This window comes from Mytilus edulis, chromosome 9 (genome assembly GCF_963676685.1).
Source record: "Mytilus edulis chromosome 9, xbMytEdul2.2, whole genome shotgun sequence".
Taxonomy (NCBI): Eukaryota; Metazoa; Mollusca; class Bivalvia; order Mytilida; family Mytilidae; genus Mytilus; species Mytilus edulis.
In genome coordinates this window covers 52938860-52964323 of record NC_092352.1, presented here as the reverse complement: position 1 = coordinate 52964323, position 25464 = coordinate 52938860, and the positions used below count along the sequence as shown (strand labels likewise).

The 25464-nt window shown below is 33.5% G+C and overlaps 2 protein-coding genes across 2 annotated transcripts; one reads left to right on the top strand and one right to left on the bottom strand.

Annotated features, from left to right (window-relative positions):
- Positions 1–2557: 2557 nt before the first annotated feature.
- On the top strand, positions 2558–5760 carry LOC139488580 (beta-1,3-galactosyl-O-glycosyl-glycoprotein beta-1,6-N-acetylglucosaminyltransferase-like). Its single transcript, XM_071274297.1, has 2 exons — positions 2558–3705; positions 5323–5760. Exons 1-2 carry the CDS (start codon positions 2619–2621, stop codon positions 5595–5597), a joined length of 1362 nt encoding a protein of 453 aa, XP_071130398.1. The 5' UTR covers positions 2558–2618; the 3' UTR covers positions 5598–5760.
- A 997-nt stretch (positions 5761–6757) lies between these two features.
- On the bottom strand, positions 6758–9333 carry LOC139488579 (toll-like receptor 4). Its single transcript, XM_071274296.1, has one exon. It carries the CDS (start codon positions 9290–9292, stop codon positions 6818–6820), a length of 2475 nt encoding a protein of 824 aa, XP_071130397.1. The 5' UTR covers positions 9293–9333; the 3' UTR covers positions 6758–6817.
- Positions 9334–25464: the final 16131 nt, after the last annotated feature.

Below are 25464 nucleotides of genomic sequence, written 5' to 3'. Positions count from 1 at the left end.
GTCTATCGTAGGTACGTCGTGAACAGTGGTCATTACAGACAAACGTTCACGTAAATTGTCCCAGTCAATGGATGAATTTAATGTGTCAATCAATGGCCACAGCCACACTGTTTTGAATTTCATTCTACTTGTTTAAAAACAGGAACATGACAGAAGTATAACGATACTTAAATGAAGGATTGGAAGGATATAGCATTATAGGTAGGACCTGCGTTTAAAGGTTAAAGGATTGTAAGGATATAGCATTATAATTAGGGCCTGCGTTTAAAGGTTAAAGGATTGTAAGGATCAAGTATTATAGGTAGGACCTGCGTTTTAAGGTTAAAGGATTGGAAGGATATAGCATTATAATTAGGACCTGCGTTTAAAGGTTAAAGGATTGGAAGGATCAAGTATTATAATTAGGGCCTGCGTTTTAAGGTTAAATGATTGAAAGGAAATAGCATTATAATTAGGGCCTGCGTTTTAAGGTTAAAGGATTGGAAGGATATAGCATTATAATTAGGGCCTGCGTTTAAAGGTTAAAGGATTGAAAGGATATAGCATTATAGGTAGGGCCTGCGTTTAAAGGTTAAAGGATTGAAAGGATATAGAATTATAATTAGGGCCTGCGTTTAAAGGTTAAAGGATTGAAAGGATCAAGTATTATAGGTAGGGCCTGCGTTTAAAGGTTAAAGGATTGTAAGGATATATCATTATAGGTAGGGCCTGCGTTTAAAGGTTAAAGGATTGTAAGGATATAGCATTATAGGTAGGGCCTGCGTTTAAAGATTAAATGTTGTAAGGAAATATCCGGATATGTAAGGCCTGCGTTTAAAGGTCTTTCTGTCCATCACAATTTCAGTGTGGCGACCTTTTAGTTTTAATTTATTATTCAGGTAATATTTTTAATTACAAAGTAAGTTCGTTATTTTACTTGAGGTCGACACCTTTATATATATTAATATCCAATCACAATTAAAAAAAACACAGATAATTTCCAAACAATCTAAAACTGCTTTGAAAAAAATCCCACTTTATTCTAAAAAAAACATGATTGATAAAAAAAACTCAAAAACATGATTGATGAAAAAAAAAAAATGAAATTCATAAACTAATTCATTTTTTAAATTCATAAATATTGATTATGTATAGTTGAAAGAAATCAATGAGAAAATTAATAGGCCTGTTAATAAATAATGACAATATATACTAACTTCTTCCCACCACTATCAATATAGTTATATCCTTTTCATTTTAAGAAGGTAAGGACGAAATTAGTTGTTGTTGGTGGTGATTGGGTTTGGTTGGGTTGGGGCGGGTTGTTTGTTGAAATATCCAATATTTTTTTGTAATTAGTTCTTTTATTTTGTGTAATAATTGTGCATGATCAGAGGAAGAATTTATTAGTTATCAAAGATACCAGGCTTATAATTTGATACGCCAGACGCACGTTTTGTCTGTATAAGACTCATCAGTGACGCTTAAATCAAAATAGTGAAAAAGCCAAAGAAAAATAAAGTTGAAGAGCATAGAGGACCCAAAATTCCAAAAAAATAATGTGTAAAATGACCAACATGCATTTTAAATCTTTTCATATCTCATAAGCAACACGACGGGTGCCACATGTGGAGCAGGATCTGCTTACCCTTCCGGAGCACATGAGATCACCGCTAGTGTTTGATTGGGTTCGTGTTGTTTATTCTTTAGTTTTCTATGTTGTGTCGTGTGTACTATTGTTTGTTTGTTTGTCCTTTTCATTTTTAGCCATGGCGTTGTCAGTTTATTTTCGGATTTTGACTGTCCCTCTGGTATCTTTCGGCCCTCTTTTAAACAGACATCGTTAATTCTGCGATCTCAAGTAAACTAAAATCTAAATCACTAACCTTGCATTTTGATACTTGAGACATGTATTCAATTACAATATTTTTCCCATCAAAGTCATTCAAAAGTTATTACTTTTTGGGGATATTTATCTGGATAACGTGGTCAAATTTCAGGGGTAAAAAGTCAAAAATGTCACATTTGTGTTGCTATAGCAAACATCTTATTGATAACCTTTGTTGATTGAACTAAATTATAGTTCAGCAGAAATTTATTAATCTGTTTTCAAATACAACCTTTTTGAGCATTTAAATGTAATCAAGGACATTCAATTACTGTAAACCAAATTATTTTCGCGGATCCTTTATTTTGTGTTAAGTGGGCTCGAGGTTATAAATCCATTTGTTTAATATAGGATTTCTCTATTTTCTTTCAATAAATGAACTTTATCATATATACTTATTAGAAAAATAAAATAAAAAATGGGGTCACCGGCATATACTTACCGTATCTTTTCAATCCTGGTTTCTATGATGAGTTTATTTCGGATCATGAAATTTATAAAGTGTTGTTACTATTTATAACTGGATATTTACTGAGATGAAGAGTCAACTGACAACGGTTATTCTTGTACGTCAGTTTGTAAAGAGCGCCAATAATTTAGAGACCATTCACACTTAATTGTAGAGTTTATCTTTTATATAACTTTTTGCTGTTTATACTTTCTATTTGTTCACTTTTTTATATAGTTTTCAAGAACATTGCCAAAATATTGATGCAACTTGTCAGTACTGGGCAACACTATTGACATAATTATGAGGAACAAAAGAAGGCTTCTATTCGTAATTTGCATAACTGTGTTCTTTAGTTTCCATAGAGCAATTCAGAAACTTTTTCTTTCGGAAAAAAAGTACACTAGTATTAGAATAAAAAAAGTCAAAAGAGTCAATGAACATACTATGGAAACATACACGAGACAAACGCATGTTAGTATAACTCGTTTGGATACGCACACGGCAGAATATAAATTCCCGCCATTTTTGCAAATAAACAGGAAAGTTAATTGTCGTAAAATCATTGAAGGCGACGAAGAAGAAATAGCAAAAGCCAATAGATATATGAAATTAAATCAGCCAAAGAGAATTACGGAAGATGACTATATTACTATTACTAATAACTGTAATAATTTCGCAAATCGTTTTGGCTACAATGCCTACACAGTGATGGAAGAAGAGAGAGAGTTTCCGATAGCATTTAGTATTTTGACATTTAAAGATGTTGATCAAACTGAACGTTTGCTTCGATCAATCTATCGTCCCCATAATTTCTATTGTATCCACATAGACAACAGTTCTTCAGAAGAATTGAACAAATCATTGAGGAAGATAGCTAATTGTTTAAGCAATGTTTTCATTGTTTCAAAGACCGTAGACGTGATTTATGACCATGTATCGAGGCTGAGAGCAGATATTTATTGTATGACTGATCTCTTATCAAAATCAAACAAATGGAAATATTTCATTAATTTACCTCATCAACAATTTCCTTTGAAAACAAATTTAGAAATGGTAAAAATACTGAAAATTTACAACGGTGCAAATGACATTGAAGGAATTACAAACAGACCCAGGCTACTATCCAATCGCTTTAAATACAGTTATAAATATATCAATCATACTTTGAAGCGCATAGGTCTAAAGAAAGAAAAATTGCCATACAATGCAAATATTGTTAAAGGCAGTGCATATGGTATTTTCAGTCGTGAATTTGTCAAATATGTGATATTTGACGAAAAACCTAAAGCCGTTTTGAAGTATATGGAGGACTTTAGAAGTCCAGATGAATATTACTGGGCTACATTGAATCACAACGAGGTACTGAAAGCTCCTGGGCGCTTTAAAGGTGAGATAACAAATATGGTAGTACTTTCCAAATATTAAATGTAGTAGACTAAAGCAGCCACATTGATCTGGGCATATCTAGGGGCTGATATGAGTATCCGAAAATTAGTAACTAGGTTCATATGAAATCATATCAGAAAAGGGAGAAGGTTTGGTACAATTAAAACGTTTAATTCCGCTGCAATTGTTTGTACCTGTCCTAAGTCAGGAATCTGATATTCAGTGGTTGTCGTTTGTTTATGTGGTTCTCGTTTTTTATAAAGATCAGACCGTTGTGTTTCCCGTTTAAACGGTTTAACACTAGTAATTTGTGATGTGTGAGGCCCTTTATAGCTTGCTAACTAACTAATAAAAAACAGATTTAACAAGAATAATAATGAAAAAAAAAATAATCAATGGTTTAGAGACTATAAATAAAATACTTATAATAGTACTGTTAATTCAGAAATTATTGCGATTTTTTGAAGAAATAAAAAAAAAAATACATTTTAGTACACATATAGTTATCTGGTATCAGACTGCAAATTACTATTAACACTATTACCACCCAGTTGCATTATTTGTAGTAGTAAGAGTTTAATAGGAAATACGGAACATATACCATCATTCAAATTAAAACAACGGAAGATTTAACAACATACTCGTTCAGTATCAAAACCATGCCTACCGAAATTATTCTTAATCGGTTAATACTTTTGCTCAAAATCAGACACTCATCTTAACTATTGCGCATGACAAGTTTAAACATTTTGTCCCAAAAGAGGAGACAGGGATTAGACAAAAGTTATAAAACCATAAGTGACGTTCTCTCCCATTATACAAGGACAAGGATGGTGTATTTGTTGCTACAGAAAAGTATGGCTTTTGCTTTTATAGTAAAAATGGCCCAAGCGTGCAGGTGATGCAGGCCTTGCAGGAAATACATATCATGTCGAATCTCCCAGTCTCGATGTTTTTGTTTTGGTGTTAAGGAGATTTTGGTTTGTACGCCCCGGCCGATGTGGAGAACGTATTGAATGTTACCCTTGTCTGTGCTTTATACGTCCTAAAATTAGTTGTCGTTCTTTCATTTTAGTTTTCCACGACCAAATGTTATGAAACTTATATACAATATTCATTACCACAAAACAAATATCAGGTTGTGTACTTTTATTAACATTAAATACAAGCGGGACATTATTGGGGTCCCAAGGACACCTTTTACAGTTGTTTCTTTGGTTTTTATGTTCTATGGTTTTTTGAAATTTGAACATGCATAATCTACTGTTGCCTTTTATTTGTTTTATTCAATTTTTCTATAATCGCGCTTTAGGTTCCACTACTTAGCGTCTAACACGTGATTCAAAACAAACTAATAATACTAATAGCTATTATGCCTATTTGGTAGATAAACATAAAGAAATATATACATGATATATTTTCAATGAGTTTTTGAAACCTTCTCTTAACCTTACCTTTGCGATAACACATACATTTGTCGTTAGGTGTGTAACGAATATTTGTAATTTGGCTTTATAAATTCAGACTTCAGCACTTGAACATAAAACAATACAAAGGAAAATAGGTTAAGGAATAAAAAGCGTTAGAAAAACAATAAATTATGACTTTTTGTTAACAGGCAATCCAGAAAAGAAGCCATGGCTTGCCGTTTATGCCTCATGGCCACCAAGAGACCGATGCCGTGGTAAGATTGTTCGGTACATTTGCATTTATGGAGTGGGTGATTTGAACGAACTTATTTCGAGAAAAGAACTTTTTGCCAATAAATTTTACCCGGATTATCAATACTTGGCTTTGGACTGTTTAGAAGAATATATTCATAACAAGACATTAAGTCCGTTGCCATTTGATTCATTTTATTACAGACAGTTACCCTTTATAAGAAAACCTTGAAATCTTGATATTATGAAATTAAAATAAATTGTAAATACATAAGACGAATGACACACCTTGTTAGTATTTCGATACAACCTCTTTTCAAAGTTGTTTTTACTTGATATTAATGTCGATTACAAGTTACTCTACAACAAAATCACCAGTTTACGACAATAAATAAAATGCGGCTTTATTGGTTGTGCATAGACAATCACAAAATACTAGGTCCGATGAAGCTCTGAAGTTATTCTGTAGATTTTTGAAATGTTGGATTCAAATGTTAGTAGCGATATTTTGAGTTGTGAAAACATATATAATCATAATGTATACGGAATCTGTTTTGGTAAAGTAAATTATTTATGGAAGAAATGTTACTACAGGTCAGTAAACTTAAAAAAATACTGATGAAATTGAATGATGTTTCGTACAGAAAACGAAGAAAAAATATATGTAAAGAAAATAACAAAACTATTACCCGGTATTACAAATATATTATTAGCCATTTGTTTTTTGAATTTAGGGATTTTATTTTGCCATTTGTTTTGGGACTTTCTGTTTTTTAATTTTCCTCGGAGTTTTTTTTTTTTTACATTTTTGGTCAGTGCAACTAACCACACAAACTAAGGTCACAATAATCATCTGACGAAATAGGAAAGAGATAAAGAAAAAAAAAACTACAAATGGTCCAAACAGTCACGTGGTTCCATTTGCTCCGCCATTTATGTTGTATAATTGTTATTGAAAATACATTGGCACATATTGTACATGTATGTTATCAAATATCAGTTATTGTACAACTATTCAAGGTAATAAACGTTAAATTTTCAACTATGTATTATTTATTATTGCTACCAATGCTAAGATAGAGAGCAGCTATCAGAATTGACGGACGTGATTATTTTTGTCGTAGTTACAAGCATTGTAAGTTTTATTCCTTCACAAAACTTATAAGACATTACGATACGAGCATTTTAGATGCCGTAAACTCCTACAATATAAAACAGATTTTACAATCAAATTTCTACCGAACGTATGTGCGTTGTTTATTTTACAACCCGTGTAGGCGAATGAATGACGTCTTGTGTTTCACTGTCTGATTAAAGAGGCCCTAAACAACATTCAACCAATGGATTAGGGTATCTTTTTGACTATTTCTGCTTGATTTCATTAAGACCGAGTTTAACAATTACTTGTCCCATTTTATTTAGAGATGAATTAAAAATATTGCTTGGAAAACATCAAGGTTTTATAGCTAAATGCAATCTCTTCCAAAATATATTATCACCGTTCGGTACCTGATCATTTCTGGTCTTTTCATCGGTTTCAAGACATGTTATTTTCTCCCATATCTGTTTTAAACGGCTTGGTATTTTACCATTTGGTATATCTTCCAATAGAATTACGATAAGCATTTCTCTGTTTTGTTGGAACATGTGCATTCTCGCCATATCAAGTTCATATTGGCACCATTCACTATCGAGGAAAGATCTGGATACAACGAAAACAATTTTTCTGCTAACCTTAATTGTATCTATGATGTTGTCTGCAATGAATTTACCAGGAACAAAATCTCTGTCATGTAAAGCAAGTTTAAAGTTTTTTTCTATTTCTAAAAATGTACGAAATGGTCCGTAAACCCATATATAGTCTTCTTGGCTATGTGCCACAAATGCATCATAGATATATTCGTCTTTGTTATCGTTAATCTTCCGGTAATGACGGTACAATCCGCGACCTATTAAGCAGCAATATTGTAGAGAAATGCGATATTTATACAATAGACTGCTAATTATAAATGTAAAGATTAAAACAGTAGACAGTGTTACACTTAGAACTAGCCATACTGTAGATACACATTGTTTCCTTAACTGGTTCATATTTTCAAAAATTTCAAAAGTGGTTTGGAAACTTCCATCTGTGTATAAGCAACTATAGTTGCCTTTCAAATCAACATTCACTTTTGTTGTATATATCCATTGAATGAAATTTAAAGATTCACAATTGCAGACGATAGGATTTCCTTTAAGTGCCAGTTTGAGATTGTGAGGTGAAATTCTTATATTAAGCTTTTCTAAATTATCCGTTTCGTATTGCGAAAGCCAATTTATCTTGTTATTTTTTAGACTGAGTGTACGTAATTTTCTTAACATAGTTATACTGACAGGTATATTTTTAAAACTGTTATCATTTAAAAGCAATGATGTTAACGTCGTAGACTGATGAACAAACATTTGTGGAATAAATGGCTTGTACATATCGTTTGCTGACAAGTCTAAATACTTTAACGACCGGAGACTGTACATAAAAGTCCCTCTTGTGTCACTTTCCAATCCTAGTCCAAGTTTAGAATGTTTCATAACTAAAAATTCAAGACGAGAACAAGAACCGAGAAGTTCATAGTTTAGAATCGAACAATTCTGTCCGGACATGTTCAAAACTTTCAAATGGTTCAGACCATAAATCGTAAAATTACAGTCATCAAATGTTGTATCGGCTAAATCAATAACTTCTAGATGTTCTGCATGTAGAAACTGAACTATTTGTGGGGTTCGTACATCTAACATTTTGATATTAGACGCGTTAATGAACTCTATTGAAGGCGGCAGTGGTATTGTTATATTTTGATACATATATTTTCTGACAAGGATTTGAAAAGGGGAGCATAAATTAGCATAGGCTAAATAAGCTCTTTTCAAGTTTACAAATGTCATTGTATATAGCAATGAATAAACACTATTGAAATTAAAACGATTAAGACTTAAATCAATTTCTTGCAAACAGCTTTTATTTTTCACATTTGCTATCGCAGCACCTTCAATTCTTATTAAATTATTTCCTCTCATTGATAACGACTTAACGCATATGTCCCCGATAAACGAAGATACATTAGCAGTGAAGACGAATTCACCAAAATACCTGAATGTTTGAGACAAATCTAGTGTATCCATACTTTTATCCTTAAATACATGAAGAGCTGGGAAAACATTCGACATCTTCATGTACCGCTGATTTGCTAAACTGAGGTTTGATAGATATTTTACTGGTTCAAATGCATTGAGTTCAACATATCGTGCAGAACAACCTAATTCCAGCGCTTTCAAAGATGTGTTTCCCAAAGATTCAAATGTGTTATTATGTATTTTTTGAAGTTCACAACCTCCTATTCCATGGTTATAATATATAAGACTTTTCATTGCGGATAGGAATTTTCCAAATCTTTCATCTTTTGGACCGTCATATGTATATAGATGAGATATTTTTGAAAGATCTGACCAGAATTCCACTGGGTAAGATGCTAAAAGTTCATGACTGATCTTTAAAACACGAAGGTTTGAGAGACACTCAAACACATTCGATTTGAATGATACAAGACTATTATGTCGAAACAGCAGCACTCTCAGACTCTCCAGTTGAGCGAAAGATGTATTGGTTATACGAAATATTGGACAATTGTCTAAATTAAGTTTCTTTACATCTGGATATTGACAAAATGCACATGGTTTTAATTCTGTCAAAGAATTGTCAGACAAGTTTATGTATGATGTATTCGATGGACAATCTGAGGGGATTATTTCCAATCCAAGCGAAGAACAATCACATGTCACATATCCGTTAAATGTAGATACTTTACACAGAGTTGAATATACAAATCCATTGGTGTAATGAAATATAAACAACATCAATAATACACATGTTACTCTTTGAAGATCCATGATTTGAAAAAGGAAATATTATTTTATACAACAAATACAACTGTTATACGGTTTCGTTTTTTTTTTATCTATGGGTACCCGTTGTTAAAATACAACAGTGCAACATGCGTCGAAATAATACCAGTATATTTTGTTGTTCCTTGGTGACATGGAAATGCAGGATATAATCAATTTCTTCTTTAAATATAGTATTGACAAATCTTGATTAATCTTCGAAAACAAAAATTTCGAACAGGACGTTTTTAAATATTGACAAATTGTATGGGAAAAACCTACAAATATTAAAATATTCAAGTGCATTATGATGATAAATCGCTACAAAAAGTTGCTAATATGACAGCAGGATATACACACCTTATGGTACCGGCGTATACAGACTGTATGTTTTAAATTAGGCAGCCGATTTAAGTCTTTGTCTCATGTTTAAAGTGTTTTGTCTATGAGCGGGTGCTCCTCTCTCAAGTTATAGGATATAAATCATGTTAATTTATGCCCTTATTTAAGGAACAAGACATTTAGGATATGTCATGTAGTGTAATTACCAAAAAGACAACAATCCAACTAAATTATGTATACCTAAGCAACTATCGAAAATCTGTTTTTAAGATACTTTGTTTGTATATATTGATTTCATAATAGAACCAAGGAACAATGAAAAAATGAAAATTCCCTTTCTGTTTGATATGATAGTCGCAAGTTTACTGGTCCGAAAAAGCAGGGGTTATCATGTAGATATATAAAAAAATTGATACAACTTACGACGGTTGTTCGTAGACAAGCTGAAGTCTGCGTAAAAATAGAATTTAAGGTATATTCTTTTTGCATATTTGTAATCCTGAACTATATCCTAGTTCGATTATATCTATATTCGTCCAAATTCAAATGCAGAATAATAACACTTAATAATTCATATAAATATAAGGAATAGGCACCCAGAGCTTTTCGAAAATATCACAAAACATGCTAGCTAGTGTTTTTATATTTTTGTTATTTAAGTTTCAAAATCCGCCAAAAAATACACGAGACTTACATTGTGACGTCGACAATAGTCTTGACGTTAAACCTGCTATTATTGAATTGTCAAAATTTCATAATGCTGGAGAAATCTCGATTTGAAGCATTGAATCCAGCATCGGCATCACGGAAGAAAAGAAATTTGCGGAAAAAATTGAGCAGCAGGCGGTTATAAAGTTTTGTGTAGACATCGGAAAAACGCCAAAAAGAATCACACAAATTATTAAAACAGTCTAAGAAACATAGAAAAGTTGGCGTTCATTGGTTTTCATGTGGAACAAAAGGTTTTGGGACAGAAGAGACAATTTGGAAGACGATGAGCTGGAAGGTAGGCCATCTTTCATGAAATCGGATGCGATAAAAGATGAGTTCTGAACGTTATCAACAGTGACCTGCGACTAACAGTTTGTGAGGTTGCAGACAAATGTGACATTTCTAAGACTACAGCGCACACAATTTTAGCCAATGATTTAAATATGAATGAGTATTTTCTAGATGGGTACAGCGACTTCTTACTGCAGAACATTTAACAAAAAGAAAGGAATTGTCAAATCAATTTAAAAGTTGCTCGTGGTGTCATACGATTTCTAGACAAAACAATTACAACCGACGAAAACTGGTTTCATAACTACGATCCTGAAACTAAACAACAGTCCCCAAGACAATGCACTGGGTGCTATAAACAGTTTCGTATAAAAAACTAGGGGTTATTCCCCGACTAAAAATAACCATGGAGGGAAACCCCTGTTAATTTACTCAATTGGTGAAAAAGTATCATGTTTTTTGTATTTGATTGTAAAAATTAGTTAATTAGCTTTGAATTAAAACAGGTTGAATGATTGAAATAATTTTTAAAATTATATTAACTTTACATGTTTTGAGGGGAGACAACACTGTAAACAACCTGTTTTTTTGGCAGTGAAAATTGAAAACTTATTTGCAGCCACTGTAGCTCTTTTCGGAGCAGGAAACCGTACCCTGAAACAAGATTTTTTTGAAAGGCCAGGTAAAAACCTACAAATTTCATACAGTTTTGATTATGTAAAATGTGCATGGATCATGTCTTCATGGGTGTGCACATGACCAGGTTTCAAGTTTTTTATGTTCATTGGATGGAATATTTTTAATATATTAAAAGTACACATTATTTTTATTTCATTATAAACTAGAGAACATTCTGATTCCAGTGATATTATAAGTTATCTACGTTCATATCCGTAGATATGGATATTTTAACACCCTGGAGTACCCAAGTACACCATGAGGCGTAGCCGAAGGGTGTACAGGGTACTGAAGGGTGTTAAAATATCCATATCTACGGATATGAACGTAGATAACGAATTTATCCCCGGTCTTAGTCCGAATCGGACGAGTTTTATGGAAATTCGGGTACAAAGTGTAACGTGAAAACAACGTTTTTCTCATTATCTAAAAAAGTTTTATTGAAATTTGGAAATTTTACATAGTTTCTACGGGGTGTAGGGTACTACCTTTGGTAGAACCCTACAGGTAGTCAAATATAAGACGTTTTTAATACGGAGACAGAGAAACTTGATTGAGTCAAATTTGGCGCTCAATGTTGTGAGAGTTACGTCATAGATAGTGTGACGTCAACGTGGGTCATTTGCATTGCTAGGTCAGTAGTCCCATTCCTTGAAAATGTGGTAGTCAAGTGATGCATTAAATGAAATGAGTGTAAATGATCGACATAATAGGACAAAATTGAATTAAATATTTCATTACAAACATCATGGATAATCTACAGAATTCAATATTTCACAAGGAGCAATCATGGAACGAAGTAAAACTGGCGTGAAGTTCCCCGGGACAATGGTTAGCAACGCCGTCCGGGGATATGGGTTAGCAACACCCAGGGGCTATGGGTTTTGTAACGACGTGCGTTAACCAATCAAAATCCTAGATATATACTAAGCCGGGGATAACTAGTTTTATACAAGTATCTTTATTAATCAGTCCACCACTAAGGGTCACTTATGCATGGTCCCTCAAAATGTGACGTCATAGAAAAAAACTGTTGATTGCACCCACTGGCCCACACCTCTCTAAAATCCCATCTACAAATTGATTTACTTGGATTCGAATGTCTGAAACATCCTCCGTACAGCACTGACTTAGCGCCAATGACTTTTACAGTATTCCCGCATATCAAATATTTTTTCCGTGGACAAAGGGTCGACGATTCACCTGAACTAAGAAAGTAATAAACAATATATTTAAAATGAAAACAGAACAGGCCGGTTGAGAAAATATTTGATAACTGGTTGAAAAGATGTAAATGTTATTCATTTCGGACGGATAAATAATATTGTATTGAGATTGTCCTCAAACTTTACGGACAACCCTCGTATACTAAAATTTGAAAAAAATATAGAGATTTATTGAGAGAATAAGATTACTATTCCATGTTTGAGAATTTAATTTAAAACATTTCTATTTTGTTATGTATGGAAATATTTTGGATTGTGACTCCAAATATGTCAACCGACCTTCATTTTCACTTCCTTGATGTAGTTTAAGATTTAAGGACTACTCAACTGTACCTGTTATATTCTTGTTTATCAAGTTCGATGTGATAGACGCGTTCAACATAGACACCAAACTCTGGATTTTTTTTGTGAAAGTACACCATCTTTATAGTGCAAACTTATTCGTTCAGTGTATATACTTGTTTTTGGTTAAATGTTTTCGTCGAATTAAACTATTTCAAATAATATTTAAGAGTGGGTCTTTTTATGTTGTTATGTTACACTTCTGACTCAGGTGAGGGTAAAGGTTCCTCACACCAGATGGTTATACGATTTACTTTAAGGATATATATCACACGTGTTATCGGTACATTCTATATTTGTTTCAACTTGAACAAAATAAGGAATATATTTCTTATATCTGACTTACATCAGGAAGTTTTTTTATACACTTTTCAATCAAACTAAGATATATTTCTTTCTTTAAATCAATTTTCATAATTTTGTTGCAGGAAAAAGTAAAATCACAAAATTACTGAACTCCGATGAGGAAAATTAAACAAAGAAAGTCCTTAAATGAAACGGCAAAATCCAAAGCTCAAACACATAAAACGAGTTGATAATGGAATTTAAGTAAATAGACTTCAATTCAGTTATCGCTGGGGCCACTGACGGATTGTGTTTCATGTTTTAGATTGACCTAACTGAGTGACGTCATATTCTGTGACGTAATTTAGTCCTTTTTAGAATTTCATCGCAGCAAGAAAGCTGTTTAAATTTCGTAAGCGGAAAAATTACGAAAAATTTTACAGCTTGCCTTGCAGTCTGCTCAAAACCAGTTAAAAATCTTTAGTGTTTAGGTGTCGACAACGCTTTAATTTATATATATACTAGTATTTATTGTAATCTTCATCCTGGGAGATTCTAGGAGTTGCTCAATATATTAGTATCGTACACTGTACGTTTAAGTGCCAAGTTTGTTAATTTAGGCTGGTAGCATTATGAGGAACTCTTACTTTGCATAAAACCGTTGGCCCTGCTGGTTGCTGGGCTACAGTTGATTCCAAATTATGGTTGATATTTATTAATGAAAATTATAGTACAGGTTGGATTTCGTTAGCATGAACGCTGGGACTAATTTGAAATGTTATGCTTTTAATTATGAGGGTACCTAGATGTTGTTAAGCAGCTTGTTTGTGTTTTTTTTGTGTGCTTCAGAGGTCAATCTTAATAACTGGTTGGATGTCCACAGGAAACCAGGTCAATCTTTATAACTTGTTGGATGTCCTAACAGGAGACTTGAACCATGTTTACTTTGCATAATATAGGCCTTCTTGTGATAATCCAAGTTTCAAGTCACCTACATTCCGTACATGTAGACCTCTAATGATAATATGTTTTCATTTGGGCAACCTGGTTAAAACCCAAGACGGAGAGAGCGGTTGCTGCTGTTATACTAAATGTTTGCTTCTTCTTACATGGATTATATAGACTCTAGTATACAGGTTCTCAGAGTCATTCTTGTAATGTGCATTTGCCTGAAATGATCCAATTATTATTGACTTGTATTTATGGATGGTTTACATTATAAGAATTTCCTTCTACATAGACATCTTACACATTCAGGTATTTCCCATTCAATCTTTTATGGTAATATACTTGACAACGTACAAATGTCAGCTTTTACCTCAAAAGCTAGCTAACATTAAAGGAAACTTATCAGGAGCCTGGCTGTAATTCAGTGGTTGTCGTTTGTTTTGTGTTACTTATTTGTTTTTCGTTCATTCTTTTATATAAATAGGGCCGAAAGGTTTCTCGTTTGAATTGTTTAACATTGTCGTATCAGGGCCTTTTGTAGCTGACTATGCGGTATGGGCTTAGCTCATTGTGGAAGGCCGTACGGTGACCTATAGTTGTTAATATCTGTGTCATGTCATTTTGGTCTCTTGTGGACAGTTGTCTCATTGGCTATTTTCTTTTTTTATATATTATATAAAGAAGAGATACTGTTACCTGCATAGAAAATTACATAATTTGGCTTCAATATTGATTCACTTGCACAGTCTTTGCATCGGACTAAACTCCTTTATTTTAAAACCAGTTGCAGGTTTGGTCTCATTGGCCCTCCCACCACATCTTCCTATATCTATGATACGGGTTGTTCCTCTCATATATTTGATGATGATATGATACTAAACCCCCTATGAAGGGATGGTGCTAGATATTTCATATAATGAAGACATAGTCTTTGGAACAGTTAAATTGATGTCTGGAGCTGGCATGTCTGTAACTCACTGTTAATAGTCAGTTGTTGATTTATGTTATATCGTAATTTTCAATTATTGTTTGGTTTGTTTTGTTACCTATTCTGATATTGTACTCATACTTCTTTAAACTGTGTGATTTATCTGTGCGTATTGCTGTGCGTTTGTTTCTTCTTCATTTGGTTGAGATTTTTAAACTTGTTTAACCCCTCAGCATTTTAGTACCTGTTCCAAGACTGGAGCCTCTGGCCTATGTTAGATTTGAATGAACTTTTATTCTAGTTCATATATGTCAGAGTTTAGTATGACATTATCACTGACCTGGTAAAAAATGTTCATTATGGCTGAAGCCATTTCTGTTTTTTATATGGATCGCTTCGATGCTTGGTCCCAACTGCAGATGTTTATCCTATAACCCCATGGGAATTTATTACTGTTATTTCAGACCTTAAGTAACCGTTTAAAATTCAAGAGTCAATCTTAAATTGAGTGTAAATTATATGGCCTTCCAAATACCGTTTCGATCCCAGCTAACATCACTGAAGAGACATATATTGTCGAAATCTAGATCTGGTGTACAAAAAAATATTGACACCTTGTGTTTGTGGCATAACATCTTGGTCACAAGTTCATTGTTTTCTGTTTAGTATTAAATTTATATTAAGATCTATTTTGTGACATCTCGTGATCAATTTTAATTGGCAATCGCCAATGGCAGTCAGCAGGGTTAAAGAACATCAGTTGTTCGACCTGTTAGTCAAATGCGTTTTGTTTAAATATACTTTTTCACTTTTTTGGTCTTTTTGAAAATGTTGTTTGTGCAGTATTTAGACCCTTCTACAACGAAATTTGTTTTACATGCACACGTATAAAATTTGCGGTTTTTATCCAACGCAATCATAGGTTTCAATTTAGACTTGTTTATATTTTATCGTTTGGGCTTGTATCATATTTTCCCTCCGGTTTATATGATCCGTTCATCCTATATTGACTCTTAAAATTCAAGAGTCAATCTTAAATTGAGTGTAAATTATATGGCCTTCCAAATACCGTTTCGATCCAAGCTAACATCACTGAAGAGACATATATTGTCGAAATCTAGATCTGGTGTACAAAAAAATATTGACACCTTGTGTTTGTGGCATAACATCTTGGTCACAAGTTCATTGTTTTCTGTTTAGTATTAAATTTATATTAAGATCTATTTTGTGACATCTCGTGATCAATTTTAATTGGCAATCGCCAATGGCAGTCAGCAGGGTTAAAGAACATCAGTTGTTCGACCTGTTAGTCAAATGCGTTTTGTTTAAATATACTTTTTCACTTTTTTGGTCTTTTTGAAAATGTTGTTTGTGCAGTATTTAGACCCTTCTTCAACGAAATTTGTTTTACATGCACACGTATAAAAATTGCGGTTTTTATCCAACGCAATCATAGGTTTGAACTTAGCATTGACATGATAGCTTTTGCATATGTGTAATGAGCGGAAGTACTCAAGGCATATTATCATATACTTAGCATTGATATGATAGCTTTTGCATATGTGTAATGAGCGGAAGTACTCCGTCTCGGGCTGATATGGGGGTCTCGAGATGATACCCAGGCTGATATGGAAAAGGCCATATATATTAATCTCTTTTTATCATTTACTGAATTTAGTGTGCTTGCTAAAGAGTGATCGATATACAGTACGAGATTAGATTCAGTGGAGTTCCTACTCCTGCTAATCTTATAATGAATAAAATTTATAGGGAACACTATGAGAAAAAAAAAATCTACTATTGCGCCGACTTCCACGGTATATTTGTTGAGCTTAATGCAGATTGGCTCGCTTCAACGTTATTTGTAGTTGTACGACTTTGCCCCCCGTAGAGCTATAGAAAAACAGTACATTACCGGGTGTTACACGGACTCTTTTGAGACGATACACGGACTCTTTTGAGACGATACACGGACTCTTTTGAGACGATACACGGACTCTTTTTAGTTGTTACATGGACACTTTTTATGAATAGAATCACTCGTGCATGATCAGTGAGTTCATGGGCACTTAAACTTTCAATTAGATTTGAACTTTTTGGTTCCCCGACTTATTTCCTGTCTTTTTATTGAACAAAATATTTACGTTAGCATCAATATCTTTTTTTCAAACATTTCCATTTAAATACTATTCATATCAGCACACTAAGGGATTAGACATTTAACTTCAAAAGGGGGTATGGTTTTCTCCTTAAATAGATATTTTGATCCAAAATTTTATGAGAAAAAATCTATTATGGTCAAGCAGTTGACAAATTATTTTTTTGCATGATTCCCGAATACAATTAATAGTGCTAATTTAAACAAAAACATTTGGATGATAGCGTTGAAAAGTAAATAGTTAAAATACTAAAAAAAGAACATACCGCCCCCTTTATGAAGCATAATATTCGTTCAATAAATGTTTTCTTCAATATATGGATATGAATAGTAATTTGGACAATGCTGAAATTAAAGAAAGGATGATACTGACGTATATTTCTATAAAAATAAGACAGGAAATAAGTAAATGAAAATCAAATCTAATATCAAAAGATAAAATTCCTATCAACTCACCAATGCACGATTGATCCTATAAACAAAAAGTGTTCATGTAATACACGTCCAAATAAGCATTCAACTTATGTCATACATTTTGGGTGGTATGCTGCGATTGTATCATATAGTAACACGTGTTTAATCCCGGTCAACATTTGCATATCTAGTGACGAGCATGAATTTAAAAAAAAAATCAAAGTATATGCCTATATATATACTATTAAGACAAAATCCATTTTGTTCATAAACATTTCATTCACTAATGAAGTAGGAAATTCATTCTTTTGATACCTTTATATTTTTATCTAATTTATATCAGTGGCGGATCCAGGTCCAAATTCAGGACAAAACAGAGGGGGGGGGGGTCCAACTTTATGTCCCCATTTAAATTCATTGATCGTCAAAAAGGGTTGTTCCAACCAACGGGACCCCCACCACTGAATATTAAATTCATGTATTTGGCAACAAACGCGCGATTTTTACGATTTTTTTAAAGGGGGAATGGGGGATGGAATGGCACATCCTGCATTTTTTCATCAAAAATAAAGATCACAGCCTGTTTATTTTAAAATGAATTAGCCCCCTCCCCCTCCCCGCTTTCCGTTTCATTCATAAAAATCAAACGTTATCCTACCTCAGGCATTGATTACCTTAGCTGTATTTGGCAAAACTTTTAGGATTTTTGGTTCTCAATGCTCTTCAACTTCGTATTTTATTTGGCCTTTTTAACTTTTTTGGAATCGAGCGTCACTGATGAGTCTTTTGTAGACGAAACGCGCGTCTGGCGTATATACTAAATTTAGTCCTGGTTTCTATGATGAGTTTTTTTACTTACCACTTGAAAAAAATCTCGGTTGAAGGGTAATGAAAAAAAAGTGTTTATACTACTTACTACTTACATTTACTTACATTTACTGCTTTATGGCTATCTAAGTTTATCAAATGTTTAGTCTTGCTTAAAGTATTATAATAAATTTCTTAAAACGTCGTACAAGTCAGATAAAAAACAAAAGTAACAAAAGAAACAGGCCGGTTACAACCAGCCGAATAGTTTTTCTGCACTTGTAGTCAGGTCAAGGTCCTCGGCTATCGCCTCGGACCTTGACCTGACTACTCGTGCAGAAAAACTACCCGGCAACGGTTGTTACCGGCCTGTTTCTTTATTACCTTTGTATTTTATCTAATACTAAATTGACTTGTTTCGCTTGAATTGTTCATCATAAGGTTTTCATCACTTGTTTCACCTCTATCAAAAGATTGTACAGAATTTTCTTTTCCGGAAACTTTTGCAGTTGAGTCGGACATGTCAGACGCCACTGGTTTCTCGACTATCGATATGGGTTGATTCGTGCGAACTCGTTTCTTTGTAAATTTGCAAATAACACAATCATCATTTTCCTCGGTATCGCCATCATATTCAAAGTCTGTTTGTTTGAAAGATTCACTGAATGGCCTACTAAATTTTTTTTGCAAAATATCAATATTATTAAGCTGTAGCTCGTCGGTGTCACTTGATTTGTCACTACACAATAAGTTGGTAAAAGGCATGCCATTCGGAGTGATAATATTTCCGACATTTTTGGTGTGATACGGAAAATATGGATCAAGCTGGTCCGGACTTTCAAAACCTGTTGTTGACGATTTGTCAGGCGCACGGGACATAGCGTCGGCGACTTGCATGTCTTTACCCGGTTTATATCTCAATTCAAAATTAAACTGCTGTAATATGGCGATCCATCTTTCATAGATTGCTCCTTTTAACTGTTTTTTAAAAAGTGGCTTAAGTGCTTGATGATCGCATTCAACTACGAATTTTTGTCCCCTTAAATACATTGAACAGTCTAATATTGCTATTACCATACCAAGAAGCTCCAATTTTGTGGGACCATAAGACCTCTGCCATTAACTTAGAGACTTTGATCCAAAACGAATAACACGCAATTCTTCACAAGAATCATCCATTGGGTGTTGTTGATATAACATATATCCTATTCCTTTACACGATGTGTCAACTACAAGGTAGAACGACAGGTCGTACTTCGGAAACGCAAGAACTTGTGAGTTCGCTAGTAACGTTTTAACTTTCTTCAAAGCCTGCTCCTGTTCGATTCCCCATTTAAATTTTACAGATTTTTCAGTAACTTGGTCATTGGGTCAATTTCCACACTAAAGTTTTGTATGTACTTACGAAACCAGTTAAAAAGTCCAATGGCTCGCCGTAAAGTCTTTTGATATCAGATGTCCGAGAAAAACGCAAGAACTTTGTGCGAATGAACATTTCTTCGGTCCGAGCTTTAATCTGGCAGTGACAAGACGATTGAAAACTTCATTTAAATCACAATATGATCCTCAAATGTTTCAGAAACTATCAGTACTGTATATCGTCCATGTAACATAAACAAGATCGAAATGTCAAACCCTTCAAAACTTTGTCCATTAATAGCTGCATGGACGCTGGAGCGGAACTTAAACCCAGTGGTAAACGGAGAAATTTATATGATCCAAAACAAGTGTTAAACGCAGTATATCGTTGACTTTCCATTGAAATAGGTAATTGGAAAAATCCAGAGCTCAAATCTATTGATGTTAGAAAAACTGGTTTTCGGTCAGAAAAAGATTCGGTTAAGTCTTGTAAATCTGGAATTGAATACCGGAAATTTTGACATTAAAATTGAGAATGGAAATGGGAAATGTGTCAAAGAGACAACAACCCGACCATAGAAAAAACAACAGCAGAAGGTCACTAACAGGTCTTCAATGTAGCGAGACATTCCCACACCTGGAGGCGTCCTTCAGCTGGCCCCTAAACAAATATATACTAGTTCAGTGATAATGAACGCCATACTAATTTCCGAATTGTACACAAGAAACTAAAATTAAAAAAATACAAGACTTACAAAGGCCAGAGGCTCCTGACTTGGGACAGACGCAAAAATGCGGCGGGGTTAAACATGTTTATGAGATCTCAACCCTCCCCCTATACCTCTAGCCAATGTAGAAAAGTAAATGCATAACAACACGCACATTTAAAATTCAATTCAAGAGAAGTCCGAGTCTGATGTCAGAAGATGTAACTAAAGAAAATAAACAAAATGACAATAATACATAAATAACAACAGATTACTAGCAGTTAACTGACATGCCAGCTCCAGACTTCAATTAAAGTGACTATGTAAGTACCTAAAGTCACAACAAAATCTGAACTGAGACAAACTTGTAGATTTATTCATTGAAGTGATTTTGGTTTGAGGTCTCGTTCTTTTAGATACAAGAACAATCGGACTAGTAATCGGTATATCTTCCGTTTCTTGAACCGGTGAAATAATGCCGTGTTTTAGTAATTCATCCAAGTGATCACGTAGTACATTTTTCTTGTCCGGTGACAATCTATAAGGTTGCTGATGCTTTGGTTTAAAGTCTGGTTTTAAACAAATGTTATGTTTAACAAGTTCTGTATATCCTAACCTTGGATTTTCATCGGTAACAAACAAATCTTTATATTGAATTAAAAATTGTGATATTTTCTGCTGCTCATTGGTTGATAAATGTTTCGGCAATTCAAAGTTTGACAAAAACTTGGACTCAGTTTCTTCACCTGAAGTATGACTTCTTTTATCTAATTGTACATTTTGAACAAAGTGGTTGCCTTTTTCATCTGCATTGATTAACATGTAATCTTCCGTGAACGGTTCAAAACTAGCAATAATGTCTCCACGTGAGATAAATATTTGGTCATTAGCAGGATTTAATAACTTGATCGGAACAGTTTTATGACTATTTACAGTAAATACGGCTTTCGAAATTAGAAGTCCGCTTTTCAACAAATGAGAACTATTCTGACACATTCCTGTTTGAATAAAGTTTACCACTTTAACCCATATCAAAAGTTCAGAATTTGGATCTACAGTAACATGCTTTTGTAATTTTACTTTCGCTGTTTTATTTGAGACAGATAAACTACTAAAACCCAATAGAATTTTTTTTGAAATTAAGTAACTCGTACCAAGAATCAATGGATGTGAAGATTGAGTTAGAATATATGTATGTATCCAATGCTTACCCTGTGGCACTTGTATTTTTACGGTACATTTGCCAACAATATTAACTGACTGGTTATTCGCCAAAACTATTTTCTCTAATACTAAACATATTGACGTTTTACAAGTGTCAGGCAAAGAATCATAAAAACTTTTAGAAATAATGTTTATTGAACTTCCAGAGTCTACAAGTGCAGCGACAGATATGTGATTGACCTTGACGGGCATATGAATAAAATGATTTGAAAATAGTAAAATTTTCATCAGTAAATTCGCAGTCTTCAGTATCAGTGCAATAATTAGCATAGTTTATTTCATCATGTTGACGACTTTGAGGCGGACTCCTTTTTCTGGCACCTATGGATGAACGCCCAGGGGAGCGTGCCCTATGACCCCCGGGTTCGACTGGTTTCCCGGATTACAATGATGGTAACACTGAAAAGCACCATGACCGAATTGCTGACAAAGTTGACACTGCATAGTTTGACTTATTTCACCGTGACTATTCCAGTTGTAATTTGCTCGATAATGACCTGGAGCCTGACAATTAAAGCATGTTTTTGGTCGGTTATTTCCTACCTGACTTGAAACGTTATTGTTGTAACGACGGTTGTTGTAACGAGGTTTTTGATATTTTGGAGACATTTTTTGTTTGCTATCGGTACTTTGTGATTTTAATTCTGATAATGCTTTTGTAACTCTTGAACCGGATTATTATCATTAGCAACCATTGGCTTAGCAGCTGCAACACAAACTTCATCATTCTTCCTATACCCATAGGCTTCGCTCATTTTAGCTGCGGACAACGCACTAACACTGTCTTTATGTGTACCAGCCCTAACAAAAAACGCAAGCTGTTCTGGTAAACCCTTGATAAACTGAGAGAGAATTTCATGGTCCTTCTTTTTCAAAATCTGAGCTTTCTCAACTATCTGTCCATAAAAATCTACCAAAATTTGACCCCTACTTAATTTCATATTTTGAAATTTTTCGCCCTTAATGAACACAGTCGGACTTTGCCAATCTAACTCAATATATTTTTCTTCAAAAATTGCAAGAAAATGTCTCCATGTACGTTTGCTTCCCGAATCTAGTGAATTAAGGGCATACGATACAGTTTTGATACTGTATTTACAAGTTCGTGAAAATTTGGATATAGGCTATTTTTTACCTGATTAAATCAAATATGTAATAAAAAATATACCTTCATGTGCTACTTTTTGAGTAAAATGAGGTCGAAATTTTGTATATTTGCTCAAAATTCAGATTTGTGGCCGTAATTTCTTTTTCGAAAGAAAGACATAACTTTTTTGTTATAAAAGATAAACACAAATTGTTTTTTGTTAAATAATCAGTAATTTCTGTATTTTATAAGTATTCTAAAACATTGTGCATTTTTTATTCAGAAATAACTCATATTTATCAAATGTTCATGAATTGAAAAAAAAACCTCATGTTTATCAAAATTTAAAAAAATCCTCTATTTACAGTTTTATAAAATTTGGGTCACATAATCTCCCTGCAAAATGAAACAAATTGCTGTTTTGAAAAATAGGGGTCCATGAACTCGTTTACAAATTAAATCAGTTTGAATGATAAAAATCAGTCGAAAAATGCATCTTTTCCCGATATGTCACAGTTTGACGTCGCGAAAATAACATTTTACGTTAGCAACGTCATAACCTCCCCCTGTAACTGTATCGTATGCCCTTAAACCATGTTAATGCAGGCCCTGTTAAATTAAGGTGAAAAGCAGCAATCATTCTCTGATCATCGATATGGTCAATTTTGTGAAGAGTTGCAAATGAAGTAAATTCTTTCATAAACACCGACGCATTTTCGTGGGGCACGCAGCCAATGTTTCCATTATTGCATCTGAATCTCGAATGAAACTACCAGGTTGATTTGCCAATGACACAGAAGTATTGGGAGTGTTAATTTTAGGAATTAAAGAAAGTAATTCGTTGAATTCGGCATCCTCAGATTCGTAATTTTGTGGCATATAACTGAGTGTCATGAAAAAGAGCTAGATCGTCTTCACTATCATATCGGTTCATGAGTAATGTTTTTTTTTGTTATAGAAAATTAAAATGTAATGAGATAAATCTCACATACATAAATAAACAGTTTTATTCAAATATACAACCATTTTCTGCCATTATGTAACGTTGCGAGTCATCATACCACGTGTTTTGCACTGTTGACAATTATCTTCATTTTAATGTTTCATATGTTCATTTTGTATATATTAGGTACCAATTGTTCGATTTAAGGTTCCTCCACCATGTAATATACCTGACTTAGGTTTGAGGGACTAAAGACAAGTATATATATTGATCTATATTGTAAATAAAACGAAGAGCTTTCAATTTGTGATCCTTTTACTTTGGATTCAAACGCCAAAAGAGGCTGATACATGTAATCATCAAAACAATCATGGTTAAGACAATACAACAGTTCCGGAAAGTACGGATTCAACATACAGATATATAACACTCCAATGATGTAAACAAACTATTATTTTTCTACAGAAAACAAAATGAATAATTTATTCTAATGAATATTGACTCAAACTTATTGTAAATATATGTCCTAACCAATTCGTTATGCTGTTCAGTAAACTTAAAATAAAATATTTTACACCATGAATGAAGAACAAGTGTGATAAGCTTAAGACTATATAATTGTTTAACGTAATTCAAAGTCCAAAAACATTGATCACAAAGTATTAAACGTGGTGAAGTTGAAATAATGCCTTCGAAGATTTCACGGACCCAAAACCCAGTTGGTTGAATATCTGTTTAACAGATGACGACATATACAATGTATGTTCCACTTGTCATAACCATAATTCTTTTTCCTCAAATTAGACCTCCTGAATTAGACTTATCAGGGGTTTTGTACTTACAAAAATGTGTGTACATGAGCACTACGACAGGTACAATATGTGGAACAGGATAACCGTACCCGTCCGTATCAACTTATATATCTCCGGTTTTCGGTACGGTTTTTTTTGTTCAGTCTTTGTTGTGTTATGTTTAGTGATTGTCCTCTGGTTGTTTTTCATGTTTTGCTATGACATTGTCAGTTTGTTTTCGTCTAATAAGTTGAATTTTTCCTTTGGTAACTTTCGCCTCTACTAGTTGTCTATATATATTTATCAAAAGTACCATGATTATAATTTAGTACGCCAGACGCGCGTTTCGTCTACACAAGACTCATCAGTGACGCTCATATCAAAATATTTATACAGCCAAACAAGTACAAAGTTGAAGAGCATTGAGGAACCAAAAAAATACGTATAATAGGAATAACATTTGAAAGAAAACATTCTATGGCACATAAAGGTGAATAATGATAATCGACATAGAGGCAAAACTAAACCTGGATGTTTTTTATTCCATTCATGTGTTTGCTTTATTTCTTCTTTGATTTAGGTTACTCATCAAATATGTTCAAATCTTACCAGTTGGCAATGTGTTTTCACTCTTCATTTTGTACATTACTAAACGTTCAGAAAATAATTATTTTGTATTAAATATTTTTAATTTCTGTCGTTCAATATTGAAAGAATGAAAAGCCGAAACCAGAAAAAGACAATCTAAAAGGGCTTAAACAAAAGAACATAAACTGTTCAAGGTAAACTTTCGTTTAGTCTATGTTCTATATCTATAGCATATAGCAGTGTACAAAGCAACCGTTGATATATTCCCTATAAATTATTTCCACTTTTCCGTAAACCTGAAATAAATGTTTAGCAGTCTGGTACTTTAGTACTTTAAAAATTACTACAA